The 18,973-nt window shown below is 40.9% G+C and overlaps 1 protein-coding gene across 8 annotated transcripts in view; it reads right to left on the reverse strand.

The window, feature by feature from the left end:
- The window catches only part of TAF1 (TATA-box binding protein associated factor 1), an 84,979-nt gene that overhangs the window by 65,327 nt on the left and 679 nt on the right, over nt 1–18,973 (reverse strand). For 6 of the 8 annotated variants that reach the window (XM_060087980.1, XM_060087979.1, XM_060087983.1 and 3 more), the window contains exons 2-18: nt 18,325–18,439; nt 18,066–18,182; nt 14,014–14,133; nt 12,675–12,916; nt 11,754–11,972; nt 11,143–11,361; nt 10,582–10,789; nt 8,931–9,107; nt 8,440–8,567; nt 8,239–8,346; nt 7,948–8,121; nt 7,119–7,292; nt 6,786–6,890; nt 4,808–5,008; nt 4,498–4,639; nt 3,945–4,075; nt 3,210–3,290 (exon numbers count right to left, since the gene is read on the reverse strand). In XM_060087980.1, the coding sequence (XP_059943963.1) occupies nt 3,210–3,290; nt 3,945–4,075; nt 4,498–4,639; nt 4,808–5,008; nt 6,786–6,890; nt 7,119–7,292; nt 7,948–8,121; nt 8,239–8,346; nt 8,440–8,567; nt 8,931–9,107; nt 10,582–10,789; nt 11,143–11,361; nt 11,754–11,972; nt 12,675–12,916; nt 14,014–14,133; nt 18,066–18,182; nt 18,325–18,439 (2,661 nt within the window). The remainder of the gene's footprint in view (nt 1–3,209; nt 3,291–3,944; nt 4,076–4,497; nt 4,640–4,807; nt 5,009–6,785; nt 6,891–7,118; nt 7,293–7,947; nt 8,122–8,238; nt 8,347–8,439; nt 8,568–8,930; nt 9,108–10,581; nt 10,790–11,142; nt 11,362–11,753; nt 11,973–12,674; nt 12,917–14,013; nt 14,134–18,065; nt 18,183–18,324; nt 18,440–18,973) is intronic. The other 2 variants (XM_060087984.1, XM_060087982.1) reach the window with 1 other exon arrangement.

Raw genomic sequence — 18,973 nt, forward strand, 5'->3', positions numbered from 1 at the left:
GAGAGTGATATGACCAAATTTTTGTTTTAAAAGATCATTTAATTTTTTGACAAATGGTACTAGAATAACTGGACATCCATATGCAAAAAAATGAACCTTAGGGCTTCCCTGGTGGCGCCGTGGTTGAGAGTCTGCCTGCCAATGCAGGGGACACTGGTTCGTGCCCCGGTCCGGGAAGATCCCACATGCCGCGGGGCGGCTAGGCCCGTGAGCCATGGCCGCTGGGCCTGCGCGCCCGGAGCCTGTGCTCCGCAACGGGAGAGGCCACAACAGTGAGAGGCCCGTGTACCACAAAAAAAAAAAGAACCTTAATCTACACCTTGCACCCTAAACAAAAATTAACTCAAAATGGATGTAACCGTAAGATCTAAAACAATAAAACCTTTAGAAGAAAATATAAGAAAAAAACTTTGCAACCCTGAGTTAGATTAAAATATCTTACATATAACACCAAAACCACAAGCAACAAAGGAGAAGATTTACAAGTTAGACTTCAGCTCTTCATAAGACACTGCTAAGACAATTAAAACACAAGCCTCAGATTGGGAGACAAATCTTTGTAAATCACATACCTGGATAAGGAACTCGGACCTAGAATACATAAAGAACTCTCAAAACTTTAGAAGAAAACAAACAACGAATTAAAAATAAAAATGGGCAAAAGAGATACAGACCCTCAACCAAAGAAGATAACTGGATGATAAATAAGCACATAGAAAGATGCTCAACATCTTTAGCTATCAGGGAAATGCAAATTAAAACTGCAATGACAGACCACTTCACACCCACTAGAGGCAGGCAATAATAATAATAGTAATAATAATAAATAGAAAATAACAAGTGTTGATAAGGATGTTGGAAAACTGGAACCCTCATACACTGCTAGTAGGAATGTAGATGGTGCAGCCACTGTGGAAAAGTCTGGCAGTTCCTCCAAAGGTAAAACAGAGTTACCACACAACCCAGCAATTTCACTTCTAGGTATTTACCCCCCCACACAAAATGTATGTCCATGTAAAGATTTATACATGGATATTTAAAGCACCTTTATTCATAATAGCCAAAAACTGGGAACAACCAAAATGCCCTCTGACAGGTGATTAAACAAACTGTGGTACATCCACACTGTAGTATACTACACAGCAAAAAAAGGAACAAACTATTAATACACACAACCACCTGGATGAATCTCAACATAATTAGAGTGAAGAACACAGACAAGAAAAAATTTATACTTTCAACAAATGGTGCTGGGAAAATAGAATACCCACGTACAAAATAACAAAGGTGGACCTTTACTTTACACCATATACAAAAATTAACTCAAAATGGGACAAACACCAAAATGTAAGAACTAACGATGTAAAACTCTTAGAAGAAAAAATAGGGGAAAAGCTTCCCGACACTGGATTTGGCAATGATCTCCTGGATATGGAACCAAAAGCACAAGCGACAAAAGTAAAATTAGGTAAACTGGACTACATCAAAATTTAAAATTTCTCAGCAACAAAGGACACAACCGAGTGAAAGCCAACCTATGGAATGGGAGAAAATATTTGCATAACATATATCTGAAAAGAGGTTAACACCCAGAATATATAAACTCCCGCAACTCAACCACAAAAAGCAAACAACACAATTCAAAAATGGGCAAAGTGCTTGAACAGACATTTCTCAAAATAAGGCATACAAACGGCCAACAAGCACATGTAAAGACACTAATCATCAGGGAAATGCAAATCAAAACCACACTAAGATACCACCTCACATCCATTGAGATAGCTATTTATCAAAAAAACAATAAATAACAAACGCTGACAAAAGTGTGGGGATGCTGGAACACTTATACACCATTGAGAGGAATGTAAAACAGTGCAGATGCTTTGAAAAACATTATGGAGGTTCCTCAAAAAACTATTGATAAAAATAGAATTACCGTATGATCCAGTAATTCCATTTCTGGGTATATATGGAAAAGAATTGAAAGTAAGGTCTTGAAGAGATAGCTGCACACCCATATTCATAGCAGCACTATTCACTACAGCCAAGAGGTGGAAACAATGCAAATGTCCATAAATGGATGAATGGATAACCAAAATAATATTCCATGATATACGTGTGTGTGTGCATATATATCACAGAATATTATTCAGCCTTAAAAAGGAAGGCAGGGCTTCCCTGGTGGTGCAGTGGTTAAGAATCTGCCTGCCAATGCAGGGGACATGGGTTCGAGCCCTGGTCCGGGAAGATCCCACATGCCGTGGAGCAACTAAGCCCATGCGCCACAACTACTGAGCCTGCGCTCTAGAGCCCATGCGCCACAACTACTGAAGCCTGCGTGCCTAGAGCCACAAGAGAAGCCACCGCAATGAGAAGCCCGCGCTCCGCAACGAAGAGTAGCCCCCGCTCGCCACAACTAGAGAAAGCCCGTGTGCGGCAACAAAGACCCAACACAGTCAAAGATAATAAAAAACAAAACAAAAACTCTCTAAAAAAAAAAAAAAGGAAGGAAATTCTGACACATGCTACAACCTGAATGAACCTTAAGAATATTATCCCAGATGAAATAAATCAGTGATATAAAAACAAATACTGTATGATTCACTTAGGTGAAGTACCTAAAGTAGTAAAATTCATAGGGAATTCATAGGGACAGAAAGTAAAATGGTGGTTGCCAGGGGCTGGGGTAGGGAAAAACGGGGAATTACTGTTTAATGGGTAATAGAGTTTCAGTTTTGCAAGATGAAAAGAGTTCTGGAGATTGGTTGTATAACAATGTGAATGTACTTAACACTACTGAATACACACTTAAAGGTTAAGATGGTAAATTTTGTGTTACATGTATTTTACCACAATTAAAAAAAAAAAGAGTACATGTAACTGTATGATTCCATTTATCTAAAATTCTAAAAAGTGCAAACTCATCTATAGTGACAGGAAGCACATCAGTGGTTATCAAGGGACAGGGAGGGTAGAGAGAAGGGAGGAGAGTGGAGAAAGGGATTTCAAAGAGGCACAAAGAAACTTGTGGGGGTGACAGATACACTCATTATCTTGTCACGACAATTTCACAGGTATAAACATACAACAAAACGTACCAAATAGCACACTTTAAATATGTGCCGTTTATTGTATGTCGATCATCTCAATAAAGCTGTTTTTTTAAAAAAAGGATAAATGGGATGTACTAATAAAGATTAAAGCCGTACCTCATCATCAATCTTCATCTGGAAATCTTCCTCATTTTCCTCTTCTGGAGCAAAAAAGGACTTCTCACCATAGCCAGCATCCTGGAAAAGGAAGGACACATCCATGCGAAAGACAAAGCACAAGTTTCACTGAATACCAAGTACAGAACACCAAAGCCCATTTTGCATACAGAATGGATTCTGTAAAGTCTTAGGCGTACCTATCACCATTCTACATCCTTAGGCTAATACATGTGGACAGTTAAGGCCCATAAGGAAGCGGAATAGAGATGCTCATTAACTCAGTGGGACAGAGTTGTGCTATCTCACCCCAGCTAGATCTTTCCTATTTTGGCCTGATAAGGACATTATGCTTCTCTAAACCACATGTCCAGCACCATCATCATCTCTGCCCACCTGGAAGGCTATGGAAAACAACTGAGAAGTACTTTCCCTGCTAACACAACTGTCTTACAAAGAACAGAGATTAAAACCACCACCCAAATGAATGAGCGACCATTTTCAAAGCAAAACAATATGCCCTAAGTCCCTCACTAAGCCTTCCCACTGGTATTTAACTACAGTGCAGTTTACCCCAGAACTGATGTACACAGAGTACATCATACAGTTTGACTTTATAAACAGTTGGTAATAATCTAGTAACCATCATTCGTAAGCCAGTGAGAAAAGTCTTCATCCTCATCTCTCTGAAAAAAACCCATAGGCATAAGTAGTGCCTAAGAGGAAGGTATTCACCTTCAGCCGCTGCTCTGCCGCTATCATGCTATAATAAGCGCAGCACTGCTCTGGAGACACCATAGCCCTGATCTCCTCCTCAGTTGGTAAACGAAAATCAGACTTCAGCACCCACCAGTTTGAGTCCATGCCTAGAAAAGATAGAGAAAATTAGACCATTCTGAATTCCAAAGGCCCTTTCATTGACAGCAACAGGGATAGCAAAACAAGACTGAACTAGGCAATGTCCTAGAAGGTATCAGGCCTAGCCACAGTTAGCCTGACCGTCCGGCAAAGAAAAGCCCTGCTGCTAGGTTTCCTACATCTCATGCAAGACATCCAACAATCACACTGAATTTCCTGACAGGCAAGATTAAATAGCCAAAAAAAAAAAAAAAAAAAAAAATTAAATAGTAATCAGAGCCTCCATAATTAGAAGATTGGCTAACTCCTTTTGATGACTTTATTTTTTTTTTCTACTTTATTAACTGTATGTTTATCCTTTTAACTGGAAACCCTAATTCCTTTCTTGGAGAGAGGCAGAGAGGACATATAATCAGTCACAACTGATGACCTGTGCGTTTGAAGTCAGCGCAGAGCTTCAGCCTCTTCCGGATGCTGCTTTCTGAATGGGAAGGAAAGGCTTTTTTTATATCTTCCATTCGGATCCGCCGTGGCCGATCTTTACTCTTCCAGAACAGGCGGTAAATAAAAACCTGCCCAACAAACCGAATTTTTTTTATTTGGCAAAGTAAGGATAAAAGTCCTCCCCAGGGCCCCTTCCCCTGTTATCCCCTATGTGTTTTGATCTTTCCTGGTATGCCCCCAAATCCACATATCCTTTTATGTACACCCAGACCCCCTCCCTATCCTCTCATCCTTACCTGGAGAAAGTCTCGAATATGTGTATTGGCCCTTTTGGAGTTGGGCCCAGGAACTTCAGACAAGGGGCACTGCTGTCCAACCACAAAAATATCCACTAATTCCCGAATATAGTAACCTTGTCTTGTGCGAATGATAAGGAAGTCAGTTTCTGGCATCTTATGAAGATAAATTGGAGCACGAAAAAGATTGTTCTCAAATGCCTAACAAAAATAAAAACACAAAAGTTATATACAGAAAAACCCTGGAAATTTAGTAAACTAATGAGAAAGGAAAATCAAGCTTGTTTGCTCTCTATCCCCATTATGCCATCTAAGGTCTATCGAATAACGTAAACAAATTATAACATGGAATATCAAATGAGATTAGACAGATAATTTTTTACCCACTGGCTACCTTTAAGAGTCAGTAGTAGGGAAACTACAGGATTTGGATTCAGATGACACTGGCTCTGCTACTCACTGTATGATGTCAGATAAATTACTTAATATCTATGAGCTTAATTTTCCTCATCTACAAAATGGAGATATTTAAAACACCTATACCTCACACGATTGCTATAAAGATTACATATGAAAATCACTTTATAAACTAACAAGTACCATACTATTACCCTAGACCTAGCATAGCCCTTGACATAATATGTGAAATCAAAACATTTGTTAAGTAAATTAATAAAAAAATAAAACAACAAAAACAACTAATGAATTAGAAAGTGTGCTAGAAAAGACAGACTAAACATGCAGGACAGAAACATTTGAGCTTGTTTAAGTAGCAGCCAGATGAGGATCAACTATCACAAGAACCTGTGATTCTAAGGAAAGACTTCTCAAAAAAATCAGAAAAGTAGAAAGAGGGAGGATCTTCAATAGATAGGTGTGGAAAGAAAATTCTAAATGTGAAAAAGAGTTACAGGGGAAGGTAAAAAAGGATCTCTCTGAGAGACTACAAAAGTAGCCACAAAAGAAGGGGATGGACTGGTAGAAAATCTCAATAGAAAGTTACAGGGATAGGAACTCCAGGAACAGTATGAAGGTGATACTCAAAATCTGGTGGGAAATGGATTACAGATGTAAAGGATAAAAAAACAATGTGCTTGGTAGATGCTTTAAGAGAATAAGCAATAGAAGCAATGGAATAAAGTAGGTACAAGAGCAGGTAAAATGGTTAAGATTGCCAAGAGAAATGAAGTGGGGCGGGAGTGGGGGGGAAACAAGGTAGAAGAGTGCTAAAGATTTCCTCACATCATTTGTGGACCTCTGTACGTTCCCTTAACAAAATATGTAAAAGCTAGGTTACCAGAGGGCATATCTCTATACCCATCAGAACAAAGAGGGGAAAAAACCATTTCACTACAGCTGGGGACTGTAAGTAGCACAGTTCAGGGTGGTTAAATACTCAAAATGACCACGACTAATATAATTAAAACATACCCATCTTACACATACAAATTAAACATTCATAAATTAACTATAGTAAATTTTTTAAAGATTTTTTTTTAATGTGGACCATTTTTAAAGCCTTTATTGAATTTGTTACAATATTGCTTCTGTTTTATGTTTTGGTTTTTTGGCCCCGAGGCATGTGGGATCTTAGCTCCCCAACCAGGGATTGAACCTGCACCCCCTGCATTGGAGGGTGAAGTCTTAACCACTGGACCACCAGGGAAGTCCCTATAGTAAATTATTAATCCCAGGTTGACTTCCCTATGCCACCCAGATGTTTCTGGACTTCTTACCACTATGTATTTTCAAAAAACGATTTCAAATTTAACTTACTGAATAACATAATAAGGAGCCAGTTTCAATAAAAAGATGCAAAAAATTTTGGATTATAATCATTTTTAGTTTATATTGCTTTTTCCCATACCTGATATATAAATAGTATCTCAATCAACTAGAATTGGTCCTTTCTGGGCTGACTAGCTCCTCATCTATCAATTTCCTTAGGGAAGAGTTACAACAGGAAATAATTCCTTACCTGCAGTAATTGTCCAGGATGGAGTGAGCCTAGAAAAGGAGATGTATGGCAGTAAACAGTTTCTCCGTATTTACAATCTGGGGCTCCAGGATCTTTTCCGGGTTTCTATAAGGAATGCAGCAGACCCAGTTACTATCCCAGAATATAATCAATAAGCCTACACAAAATATTCCATGAGCATAGCATTCTTCTAATAGTACTACCTGCAAAATGGATACCATTCCTTTCTCCCAATAAATTTCTAGTATAAAATAACAAAATACACGTTCACATATGATCACTGATATTTAACTACAGCTATGCTAACAACAAAGATTTTCTGAGCAAACTCACCCGCTTATAGTAGTTTTTAATCTTGGTTGCCATGCCAACCTGCATCATTAATGGTCCATTTTCCTCACTATATTCTGCAAGAATAAGATCTCCATCTTTGCCTGTGAGGTCCTGAGGTGTGCGCATGAAAAACATCTCTCCACCACCTGAAGCTTGCCTCTCTTGTTCTCTCATCTGCCGAGAACAGACAATACAGTACAGCTACTGACAGGACAATAATTACAGAGTGATGTTATTCATTGAGACATCAAAAACTTTTACTTGCCTTTTTTTTCCAATTTCATTGCAAAAATTTTCAAACATAAAGTCAAAACTATGAACACCTATTATCCCACCACTTAGATGTAACTTTATATTTTGCCATATTTGTTTTATCTGTAACTATCTCTCAATAGATTTTGCTGAACCATTTTTCAAAGTTGCAGTTATCATGGCACTTCACTGCATTTTCACATGCATATCCCAAGAATAAGGACATTCTCCTAAATAACCACAATAACATTCTATCTCATCTAAATAAATAAATAATTTCCTAGTATCGTCTAATATCCAGTCCAGCTCCCCCGTTTGTACTCCAATGTCTTTTTTTTTTGCGGTACGCGGGCCTCTCACTGTTGTGGCCTCTCTGCGGAGCACAGGCTCCGCATGCGCAGGCTCACTGGTCATAGCTCACAGGCCCAGCCGCTCCGCGGCATGTGGGATCTTCCCAGACCGGGGCACGAACCCGTGTCCCCTGCATCGGCAGGCAGACTCTCAACCACTGCGCCACAAGGGAAGCCCCTCTAATGTCTTTTATAGCTGTTTTTTTCTAACCAAGATTCAATCATACCTTAGCCTTCTTTTTGATGTGCTTTAGCAAGGGCTGGACTGAGTGGGGACCTGGCTGAGATAGTGCCCCAAAAGAGTACTTCTTCAGAGGTGGGCGATGGAACTGCCGTAGTTTAATGGGCCCCATGTGGGTGGGAAAGAAGGGCTGCCGTAATTCCACAGCAGGAATTGAGTGCTAAGACAGAAATATAAGGGTTCAAATTAAACTCCAGCCTAGGCAAGATTTACCCATACCCTCCATCAGAAGAAAGCAGTGGTTCCCATTCACCACAGAATAAAATGCTACTTTTACCTGGATAATATTTCCTCCAAAGGTGCCTCGAAGACCCTGTTGCTTAGGGTAGTAATATTCATCATTGGAGAGATTCCATGGATCTTTCACTTCTGGCTGAGACATGTTCTAATGATAGATCATCAAACCTTAGTCAGACTATCCTTCTCCATTACCTTTCTTCGTTCTTCTAAACCCCAAACCCCTTTTCCCTTCACAGACCTGCTGTGGTTCCTCCTTGATGACTCCTGTTTTCCCTAACAGAATTCGACTCTTCTTCAGAGATGATTCCTTCTTACTCTCCTTGGAGGGGGAGTTAGAAGTAGCCTCTTCCTTTTCATCTGGAATTTCTAAGGAAACAAAAGTTACCGTGGAGTTATCCTTGAAGATTCACCTTTCCTAATGACACCTTCGCAATTCCTAACCAGATTTCTCATCCTTCTCCAGACCACTTCCAGTCCATAATCAACTCCAACCAAACTACACTCCTGACATCTCCAAGGTACTACTTTCCAACATTCCTACCTTTTGAGTTTCCCCTGAACAATACACAAATACTAGAAACTGACAGCCACAACTTTGCTGTCTCAAACTGCTATCAAGAAGCTTCTAGTCTTGACCTTCCCAACCCTTCTGATTTGCTCCTACCCCTGACATTTGCAGAGCAGGCTGTCAATTACGGAGGATAAACACTGACCCAGCCAGTACCATACCCAAAATGAGGTTCTCATCATTGGGATCAAGTGTCAAAACAGGAGGCTCCAAGAGCCGGGGCATGGCCTGGGCGTCCCAAATGATATTGTCCTCCCAGCGTCCATACACTAACTCCTCATTGTCAATGGGAAAAATGGAGTACCAAGGTTTGTCATCATCCAGGGTTGCTGCAAAACCTAGTCAAAACACGAGGAAACAATAACAAACAAAACATTTATGCCCCCTTCAATTCTAGCAAAGGGAAAAGGAGCAATGCTAGTAGTTACTCATGTGGCTACTGAAAAGGAACCTAGTGGATACAGTGTATTTTAAAAAATGTTGCAGACAAAAATGTTCACTGCAATGTTTTTTTATAATAGTCAAAATTTAAACAGCTAAGTGTTTAATAATGGACTGATTAAATAAATTATGGTAATAAATGATATGGTAAAATATGCTAACAATAAATGTAGTAAATTATATTATATTTAAAATACAATAATTATTGGTAAGTTATGAAAACATCCATGTATGACTGCTATGTAACTAATAAAGTGTTTAGATAGATGCGAACGAAAAAGAAAAAAAACTATTTCTTAGATTTAAAAGACATTTTTGGTTTTCCTCTGAATATAAAAGAAATCCAGATTAACTCAATAAAATTTGGAAAATACAGGAAAGGTATAAAGAAAACTGCAAAGCTGTTTGTGATCTTACAAACTAGAAGGAACCACTGTGAATCCCACAGTATATTCCCTTTTAGTAAACTTTCTGTTTATATAGTGTTTTTTTCTTTTTCACTTATGCAAACAGGGTATCAAATATGCCACATCATATCTGGGTTTTTTTTTCCTTTTAAAATGAGTTTCCCATGTCATTAAACATTGATAATCTCTAGATGGCAGGATTACCAGTGATCTTTGACACTGTACTGCACCTTCAAAGTTTTTTACATTAAGCATAGCATACCTTTTTTTGAGTGTCCACGTCTATTTAAGGAGGAAAAAAGCAAATTCTAGAATGATAAAGATAAACGGCCTTTGAAAACAAAAGCAGACTGTAAAGAAAAAAGCATTGTTACAGTTCAGAAAGATCTTTTTTTAAAATTTTATTTATTTATTTATGGCTGTGTTGGGTGTTTCTTTCTGTGCGAGGGCTTTCTCTAGTTGGGGCAAGTGGGGGCCACTCCTCATCGCGGTGCCTGGGCCTCTCACTATCGCGGCCTCTCTTGCTGCGGAGCACAGGCTCCAGACATGCAGGCTCAGTAATTGTGGCTCACGGGGCTAGCTGCTCCGCGGCATGTGGGATCTTCCCAGACCAGGGCTCGAACCCATGTCCCCTGCATTGGCAGGCAGATTCTCAACCACTGCACCACCCGGGAAGCCCCCCAGAAAGATCTTTAATTTCAAAGTAGTTTTCACATTTTTCTAATGAGAACCGGGAAGCCCCCAAGATCTTTAATTTCAAAGTAGTTTTTCACATTTTTCTAATGAGAAATCAGAGTCCAACCTAGCTCATTAACAGTGTAAAAAAAAACATTAAAGACTAGAATCAGGGCTCAGATTCAAAACATTTTACTGTCCCTCAGCAGCCAAGATCACAGCTAAGCCTACTTAAGATGACTGAGATGAAGGACAGTTTGTGCTGGACACTGCGGGCATAGATGCACACCTTGTTGAACATTGTAAGCCATGGCATTCCTAGTCATGCTGGAAGGAAGCCAGCCGGCCAAGCTTGCACGCTGTGGTTTTGTCCCTTTGTGTTTGACATCCTCTCCATCCCAGATGATATCATCCTCCCAATGCAGCTGTGTCACCATCAGGAAGTTTTCATCAGCCAGAAGATCAGTGCCACTGCTTTCCTCAAGTTTCCTGAAGCCCTACACAAGTAGAAGAGGAACAACAAATCCCTGAATGGTCACTCATCAGAGTTCCCACTCCAAATGCCACAACCGATACATCAAATGTGGTCCCTGACTTGAGAGAAGAACCTGATAACAAAGGGGTATCTGCCTCCTCCCCCTCCTAGTCTGGCGCAGCACTCATCTCACAAACAGAATCCTTGCAGTGGGGCCAAGTTGCCAGGGTGATATACCACACCAAACAAAAGGCTTGGACACCTCAATCTCCCACCAAGGAAACCCTACCCAGTGTCTCCCCAGTTGAAAAGTAAAGTAAAACTGATAGGGCTCTGGGCACAGTGATTCCTTTCTTACACACCAGTGTCACTTACCTCCATCATTCTACATTTCATCACAGGTTCAAGTTCCATCTTCCTCAGTTTGAAGCCATAGTCAAACCCACTGCCATCTTCAGGAACACCTAGCATATCATACCACAGTCTAGCAGGACCATAACGCCACTCAGCCACTCTTGGTTTGGTGTCTGTCACTTTATCTGTATCTCCAGTTGACTGGGAAAACTTGGACTCCACAGGAGCCATCATTGTGATCTGTAACAGAATAAAGTAGAAGGGGAGGAAGATATCCTGATCCCAGATGCCCTAAGGCTACAGGGAGTTAAGAGGCAGGAGGGGAACTTAGAGGAGCCATAACAATGAATCTTGAACAGGACTGGAGTTCGAATGTAAACAATGCAGGTATATCATGGCATACTCTTATCATTCAACTTTCCTACTCATCAGTGTATCACCATCTGCCTGCCCCCAATACTTTTCTATTACAACAGGGAAGGGACAGCCACTGGGATTGAAATCATGATTACTTAATAATAATCAGCACAGGACACTGCCTGTTAAGGTATTATTTTCAATTTAGACATAAGCTAGGGAGAACTCATTTGTTCCCCTCTTAGGTCTTAATTCCAGATCTCTACTTTGCCTACTTCATCATCAGAGAGACACTGCTCTGGAGGTGGTGGTGGAGCGTAGTCATAGTTCCACAAAGATTTCTGGTTGACTTCTGATTCTACTGAGCACTCCACCTCCTGGATCTGCTCTTCCTGTATTAGTTCACGGTGCTTCTTCTTCCTCTTTCTCCGAGCACTCCGCCAAACAGATGGGACATTCTTCCCTGGTCCAAAAAGACGTAGGAAGCGTAACACCTAGAACACAAAACATGCTTCTATGTCAGAGACTCAATGTCAGATAGGAAAACCAGTAGCTCTGAGTCTGGAAACTCCCTTGAGGATTCTACTCAACTGTGAGGGAGGGATCAAGAAATGCTGAACTCGGACTTATAACATCTGCCAAGAAAGTAAAGTGTTCCTTAATAATTTGGATTAGTTCTTTTAAAACAGAAAGGACAATTTCTAATGAGAACTATATAAATCACTGTACTATCAATGCACAAAACTTAAAAAAAGGAAACCTTTAGATTCTACCATTCTACCCATTCCATATTCAGTATCTTAACAACACAACTCAGTATCTACAAGAGGGCAGTGGTTTGCAATGTGGACATTCTCCATAGAAAGTATGTTCCCGGGCTTCCCTGGTGGCGCAGTGGTTGAGAATCTGCCTGCTAATGCAGGGGACACGGGTTTGAGCCCTGGTCTGGGAAGATCCCACATGCCGCAGAGCAATTAGGCCCGTGAGCCACAACTACTGAGCCTGCGCGTCTGGAGCCTGTGCTCTGCAACAAGAGAGGCCGCGACAGTGAGAGGCCCGCGCACCACGATGAAGAGTGGCCCCCGCTTGCCACGACTAGAGAAAGCCCTCGCGCAGAAACCAAGATCCAACACAGCAAAAATCAATTAATTAATTAATTAATTAACCCTACCCCAAACATCTAAAAAAAAAAGTACCTTCCCAGGACGAAATTCTGGGAAAAGTTCTGTGACACTCGGCAACAGCTTGGTGGCATCATGCTGCATAATCCCAGCCAATGGTAGGGTCAGCTTTCCATCCTCTGATTCTGCCTGTGTTGCTTCCTGAAGTCCCATCTCAGATTCTGAGTCAGAGGAACTACTGAAGTCCACTTTCTCTGAGGCCAAAGAGGAAGGGGCAATGATGGAGGGCAAGATGATGCCTTCTCCATCCTCAGACACTGCAACAAGGAAGAGAAACCCCTTTGGCATGTAACTGTGAGCATATTTCCTCAAATTCAGCCAACACCCACTCTAGGCTTAAGCATGGCTCAATGGCAGGGGATACAGTTCCAAGCACCCAGATTACTAGTAGGCAACCCAGAAAACTCATTCCAACTCATTATCTCCCACCATCCCCAACTCACCTTGTACCTGGTACCCTGGGGTTGTGATAAGAGAAAACAAACACTATTACTACATTTACTACTTTCTGTAAGTATATTAGGTTAAAGAAATGTGACCAATAGAAAAATTACGTAACACTTTTATACCAGTCAGGCCTTATGTCTGATTCAGGGACCCATAAACTGGAGAGATTTTTTTAAGTCCACAGGATAACAATGAAATTATTTAGCATAAAATAACATCTATGCCACGAAGTTACCAAATGCTACTTAGCCTGCAGACTAAAAAGGAAATGGCTTAAAACTCTAATAGGAGACACTTAGGTTGACATAAGCCTCAAAATACAGGAGATCAAAGACACTGCTCTTCCCCAATCTTCTAGCCTAGAACAGGGTTACTTACTGCTGTTGCGGACATAGGAATAGGTGAGATGATCATTAAAGACCCTGCCTTTGAAATCTCTGATTCTGACAGCTGGCTCTAAATGATTTATACACATTCTAGATGCCTTCCTATTTAATCATTTCTTTTAAGGAGAGTCATCTAAACAGGTAGTTTCCAAATACCAGTATAGATCAGTTGCATCAGAAATTACTTGGGGGAATTCTCTGAAATCCCTGAGCTCTACCTCAGATCTTCTGAATCAGATTCTCAGATTTTTAAGACTCGAGGTGATTCTGATGGGCAGCCAGATTTGAGAACCACACTGACCTAAACTACTTTTTCTTGAGCGCTTGTTAAAATACTCTTGTCAAATGTTTTAAAAATAAAATTTCCCTTTAATACTGAAATTTGAAAATTGTATGAATCACTTCTAGAAGTTGCGTCCTTTCCTAGCAGCTTAATTTTAATAGCTCACTATGAGCATGCCAAAAATTTGGACCAGGAATGGAACTTGCTCCTTAGACAAAATTAGACAGTCTCTACTTACCACCAGTAATAGCATCCTGGTCCTTATCCTTCTTCATTGGTCCTGGGGGTGGAGGTGGAGGAGGCATCAACTTGCAATCAATGTCTTCACAATCAGCATCATAGTCATCCTCATCATAATCTAATAAAACCAAGAAAGTGATCTCCTCAATATCCAGAATGTCACACAACAGCCTTGAGCGCCCTTGTCGTTCAAGAATTTAAAGCACCACATGAAGAACTAGGCAGATGCCTTGAGAACACACAAGAGATGCAGCTTCTGCCTTCAGAAAGAGATGACACCATATCGCCAAGTGCTGTTAACACCATGTATATCTCACACAGGAATGTAGGAAGCTCCCAAGAACTGTTTAAAACCTTCGCTCCTTCTCCTGGTCAAACCCTGTTCCTTTATTTTCATGCTACTCAATCTCATAACTGAATTTAACATTCTTCTTTCCTCTGTCAGCTTAAGACTGGACTTTTTTCTCACCTCCCAAGTCTCTGACACATTTTTTTCTGTCTACCTTCTGTAGTCTGTTATTCTTTTCACTACCCTTTAACCAGTGGCATCACTCAATACTTAGTCCTGAACACTCTGCTTTTATTCCTCTATACACTCTCCATTCCCTTTCTAAAGAATCACCTTTATCCAGACTAAACTCAAATCTGTTAAGTCTTGCCCTGACTTAGCCCCTCTACAATTGCATGTTCTGCTGCCTGAAGAGCTTTTCCATTCATATATTCAACAACCGCGTTCCGTATCACACTGAAATATCCTTCAACTCTTTTAAGTTCCCTTTTGTTACTATCAATACCTCCTCCATCCTCATTTTCCCAGCTTAAGATTTTAGCCTCCTGTCTCCTTCATCAATCTCTTACCCCCAACACACCTTTTCCAATCAATCATTAATAGTAGTCATTACAGCAACTTCTATTCACTGAGCTCCCATTATGTGCCATGTACATTTAGCTATTTTATCTATAATCCTCCCAATAATGCTACAGAGTAGGAATTATTCTGAGATACAGAAGCGAAGTGACTTAGGGTCATACAGTTTTAAGTGACAAGGTCAGAATTCAAGCCTGGTTTAACAACAAAGTGTCTTTCCAACACGCTTCCTCACTCACCAAGTCCTACCGATGTTTTATCAGCAACTCTCAAGTCTGACCCTGCCTAACATTTTCCACAATTGTCACCCTACTCCAGACCTTGATAACTTCTGATAACTTTACATCTAGCCCACAAGAACTGTCTCCAAGTTAGTCTGCCCCTTCACCCTTTTTCTAATCAAAACCCCAAAGCAACAAGCATCACTTTTCATTTTCACTTAGGAAGGAAAGACAACTAACATTTATGGACCATCCACCATGACACTATTCTATGTAGGTGTTTTCATACCATGTGATAATGAACTTGAATTCCCACCAAAGTCCTATTAATGAGGTAGGTATTAATACACTTATTGCAGAAAGAAAACTGACGGATTATTACAAATGAGAAATCCAAGCCTCGGAGACTGAGCAACTTTCCCAGGGTCAAACTAAATATGGAGGTGGGACTTGAACCTATGACATTCTGACTCCAAAGTCCATCTTCTTTTCATTATACCATCCTGCTTCTTACTCAACAATCTGTATCAGTTTACAATTCTTTATGGCAGCAAACCCCAAGTAATGCGTACATAAAGGTGCTGTCAAGTTGCTCTATGGTTGGTTCTTACTATTTGGTGTATGTTTTCCACTCCTTCCAAGAAAACCTGCTGGCCAATTCCCCCCACACGACTTGCTTATTTCTATCTCCAAACCTTTATGCAAGCCATGTTTACAAACCACAATACCCTGCTGCGTCCTCTTCATCAAACCTTATCTTTCAAAATTTTGCTCAAAATTCACCTCCATGAAGCCTCTTCTAATGACCTCCATCTACTTCTAATTATTCCAAAGAAACACCCTTATCAGTCAAGCCGTGTGAAGGGGCCAATGCCAGGGAAGGAGGAAGCTAAGGGTATAGATGAAGGTACCCTCAGAGGACAAGAGAACTTGGAAATGAGCTTCCCACAGTACTGAGACTCTATCAAATACAGCATCCTCCTTTTCCAGGAGGCCAGCTCACACAACCCAACTAAGAACCCCCACCTATCCTCTTCCTTACCATCCCTAGCCAAGACAACAAATCCAAAACCGAAAATTACAACAAGCCCTGAAAAATCAGATCTGCTACCACCTCCCCCTCAGCCTGAGTCAGGGTGCTCAAACAAATAGTTATGCTACTTGACTTAGCTAGTCTGGCAGCCCTTCAAAATTAAGTATAACACTCTATACAGAAATACGAGCTGGCAACTGGTTTATGTCTTCTTATTATGAATAATTATGTTTTGCATTCATTTACCTCACCTTCCCCAAACGATAACAATATCCCTGAAAGTAAGGTCTGTATCTTCTATTTTTCTAGGTTACTTCTTGTGCATGTGGTGCAGTTAATTCTCTTTATATAAGAAGCACCCAGGGCTTCCCTGGTGGCGCAGTGGTTGGGAGTCCGCCTGCCAATGCAGGGGACACGGGTTCGTGCCCCGGTCCGGGAGGATCCCACATGCCACGGAGCGGCTGGGCCCGTGAACCATGGCCGTTGAGCCTGTGCGTCCGGAGCCTGTGCCCCGCAGGGGGAGAGGCCACAGCAGTGAGAGGCCCGCGTAACAAAAAAAAAAAAAAAAAAAAAAAAAAAAAAGAAGCACCCAAATATATTAACTGGCTCTGAAGAAACTAAGTTCAGCTCTTTACTAAGGTTTTATCTATACTTCTCAGCAGCCTGAAATCTAATTCAAAGAGGTGGATAATGAATAAACAGTGAACAACTTCATACAAAAGTCCCAAACAGTGAAAGGTAGTATAGGGCAGTGGAAAGAATGAACTAGGATCAGTAAGTCTAGGTTCCAGACCACAAAGCCAAGCTCCTCAAAAATCAGAAAATGGATTTCATTATCTTTGTACTTTACTATCACAGTTTATAACACATAACGGGTGCTCAATGCCTAATAAACTGAAATGCTGAATTAGTCAAGGTCTGCCACTAGTAACTACAGAACTTTTGATAAAGTTCCACATTTTATTAAAGTTTTCTTAAGTTCCAGGTTTCCATATCTATGATGAGCTTAAGAATAAATAATCACTAAAACCCTCCAACTCTTGACATTTTGATTCTATAATGTAGCACCTTATACCAGGAGGAAAACCTATGTTGTGAGCAAGCATTAAGCGCACTGTGTCGGCATACAGGTAGTGAGTGATTAACGGAAGCTGAGCCGATAAATACATGTGCTCGTTTATATACAACATAGCATACTTAATCTTTCTTGAACTACCAATTCCTTGAGGGCAAAGACTGAGATTAAATAGCATCTAGGGCTTCCCTGGTGGCGCAGTGGTTGAGAGTCTGCCTGCTAATGCAGGGGACACGGGTTCGAGCCTTGGTCTGGGAAGATCCCACATGCCACGGAGCAGCTGGGCCCGTGAGCCACAACTACTGAGCCTGCGCGTCTGGAGCCTGTGCTCTGCAACAAGAGGCCGCCATAGTGAGAGGCCTGCGCACCGCGATGAAGAGTGGCCCCCGCTTGCCACAACTAGAGAAAGCCCTCGCACAGAAACGAAGATGCAACACAGCAAAAATAAATAAATTAAATTAATAAACTCCTACCCCCAACATCTAAAAAATAAAAATAAAATAAAATAAAATAAATTTTAAAAATAAATAAATAAATAAATAGCATCTAAAACAGTACTGTGAACCCCATAGGTACTCAAATACCAGATGATAAGGAGAAAAGAATTATCATCCTTATTTGGCATTCACCAAGAATTTGGGACTAACCAGTATGAGGAATAAAAGCCTGAGTATAGTAACGCTGCCCCAGAACACAAAGGAGGACAGCAGCTACTTGGAACTGAGCTGACAAAGGGAGAGAAGCAAAGACATAAAGAGCAGAAACAGTGACAGAAAGCTTGGATAGAAACAAACTGGACTACACAGCAAGAAAATGTACTGGAGTGCTCTTACTGATGGCACCAAAGAATCACCTGCATGGCAAAGGGGCTGCAAGGTCCCCATTGTTTGCTGGTATCTTCGGCTTTCATCTTCTGCTACTTCATTAATGTCTGAATAGTCCACAGCATCTTCTGTACTCCTGATCCATCCTATAAATAAAAGGGGGGGGGGGGTAGATCTAAACAAAGAGCAAGAAACTTTCACTCCCTTAGATAATTCCCATTGAAAAGTACATGTACAGTAAGTGGCTAGCCTCCTCCCCCACCTTACTCCCCATGACCCAGACTTCACCTTCATCATTTACCAGGGCACCGTCAATCCCAATCAATTCTTCATTTGCTGTGAGTTCAGTGATCAGGGTGCCCAGACCCAAAGCCCCCAGGCCTGCCAGGTGCTTCTTACACTCCTGAAAAAGAGACAGCACCAGAATCAAAGACAATACCTAAGCCTAAGTTTCCCACACCACAAGGCTTATTTCCCAGATCCACGACAAAGCTATAAATCCATCTGAAAAACGACTGGGCAGCGTGCTAAAAGCAGCATCACATCCGAGAACTGGAAAGTACATCTTCCACTAAACTCCACATTGATCAACACATCATGTCCAATTTCATCACCATCCTTTAAACTAATGTAAGGAAAGATTATTCAAGGAACCCCCACCAAGACTAAATAAATGGAGCAGCAGTTGCCTGAATAAAGGCTAAGGAAACTGAGGTCATTCTGATCAGAGAAAGCAAGGCAAGAACTTTACTGCTGTCATTATTGTGTGTTGCAGAGAATGAGGAATAGTGGTCAGTATTTTCTCCGTGAGGAGACGAACTTAAATGAAGATAGGTGAGTGTCAGGCACAAGAAACTATTTCATGAATGTCAGTGAACGGTGGGAAAACTATGTAAGAAGTGCACTGGGACCAGAAGGGGTCTGCCCTGGATGGTTT

This window comes from Mesoplodon densirostris, chromosome X (assembly GCF_025265405.1).
Source record: "Mesoplodon densirostris isolate mMesDen1 chromosome X, mMesDen1 primary haplotype, whole genome shotgun sequence".
In the NCBI taxonomy this organism is placed as follows: domain Eukaryota; kingdom Metazoa; phylum Chordata; class Mammalia; order Artiodactyla; family Ziphiidae; genus Mesoplodon; species Mesoplodon densirostris.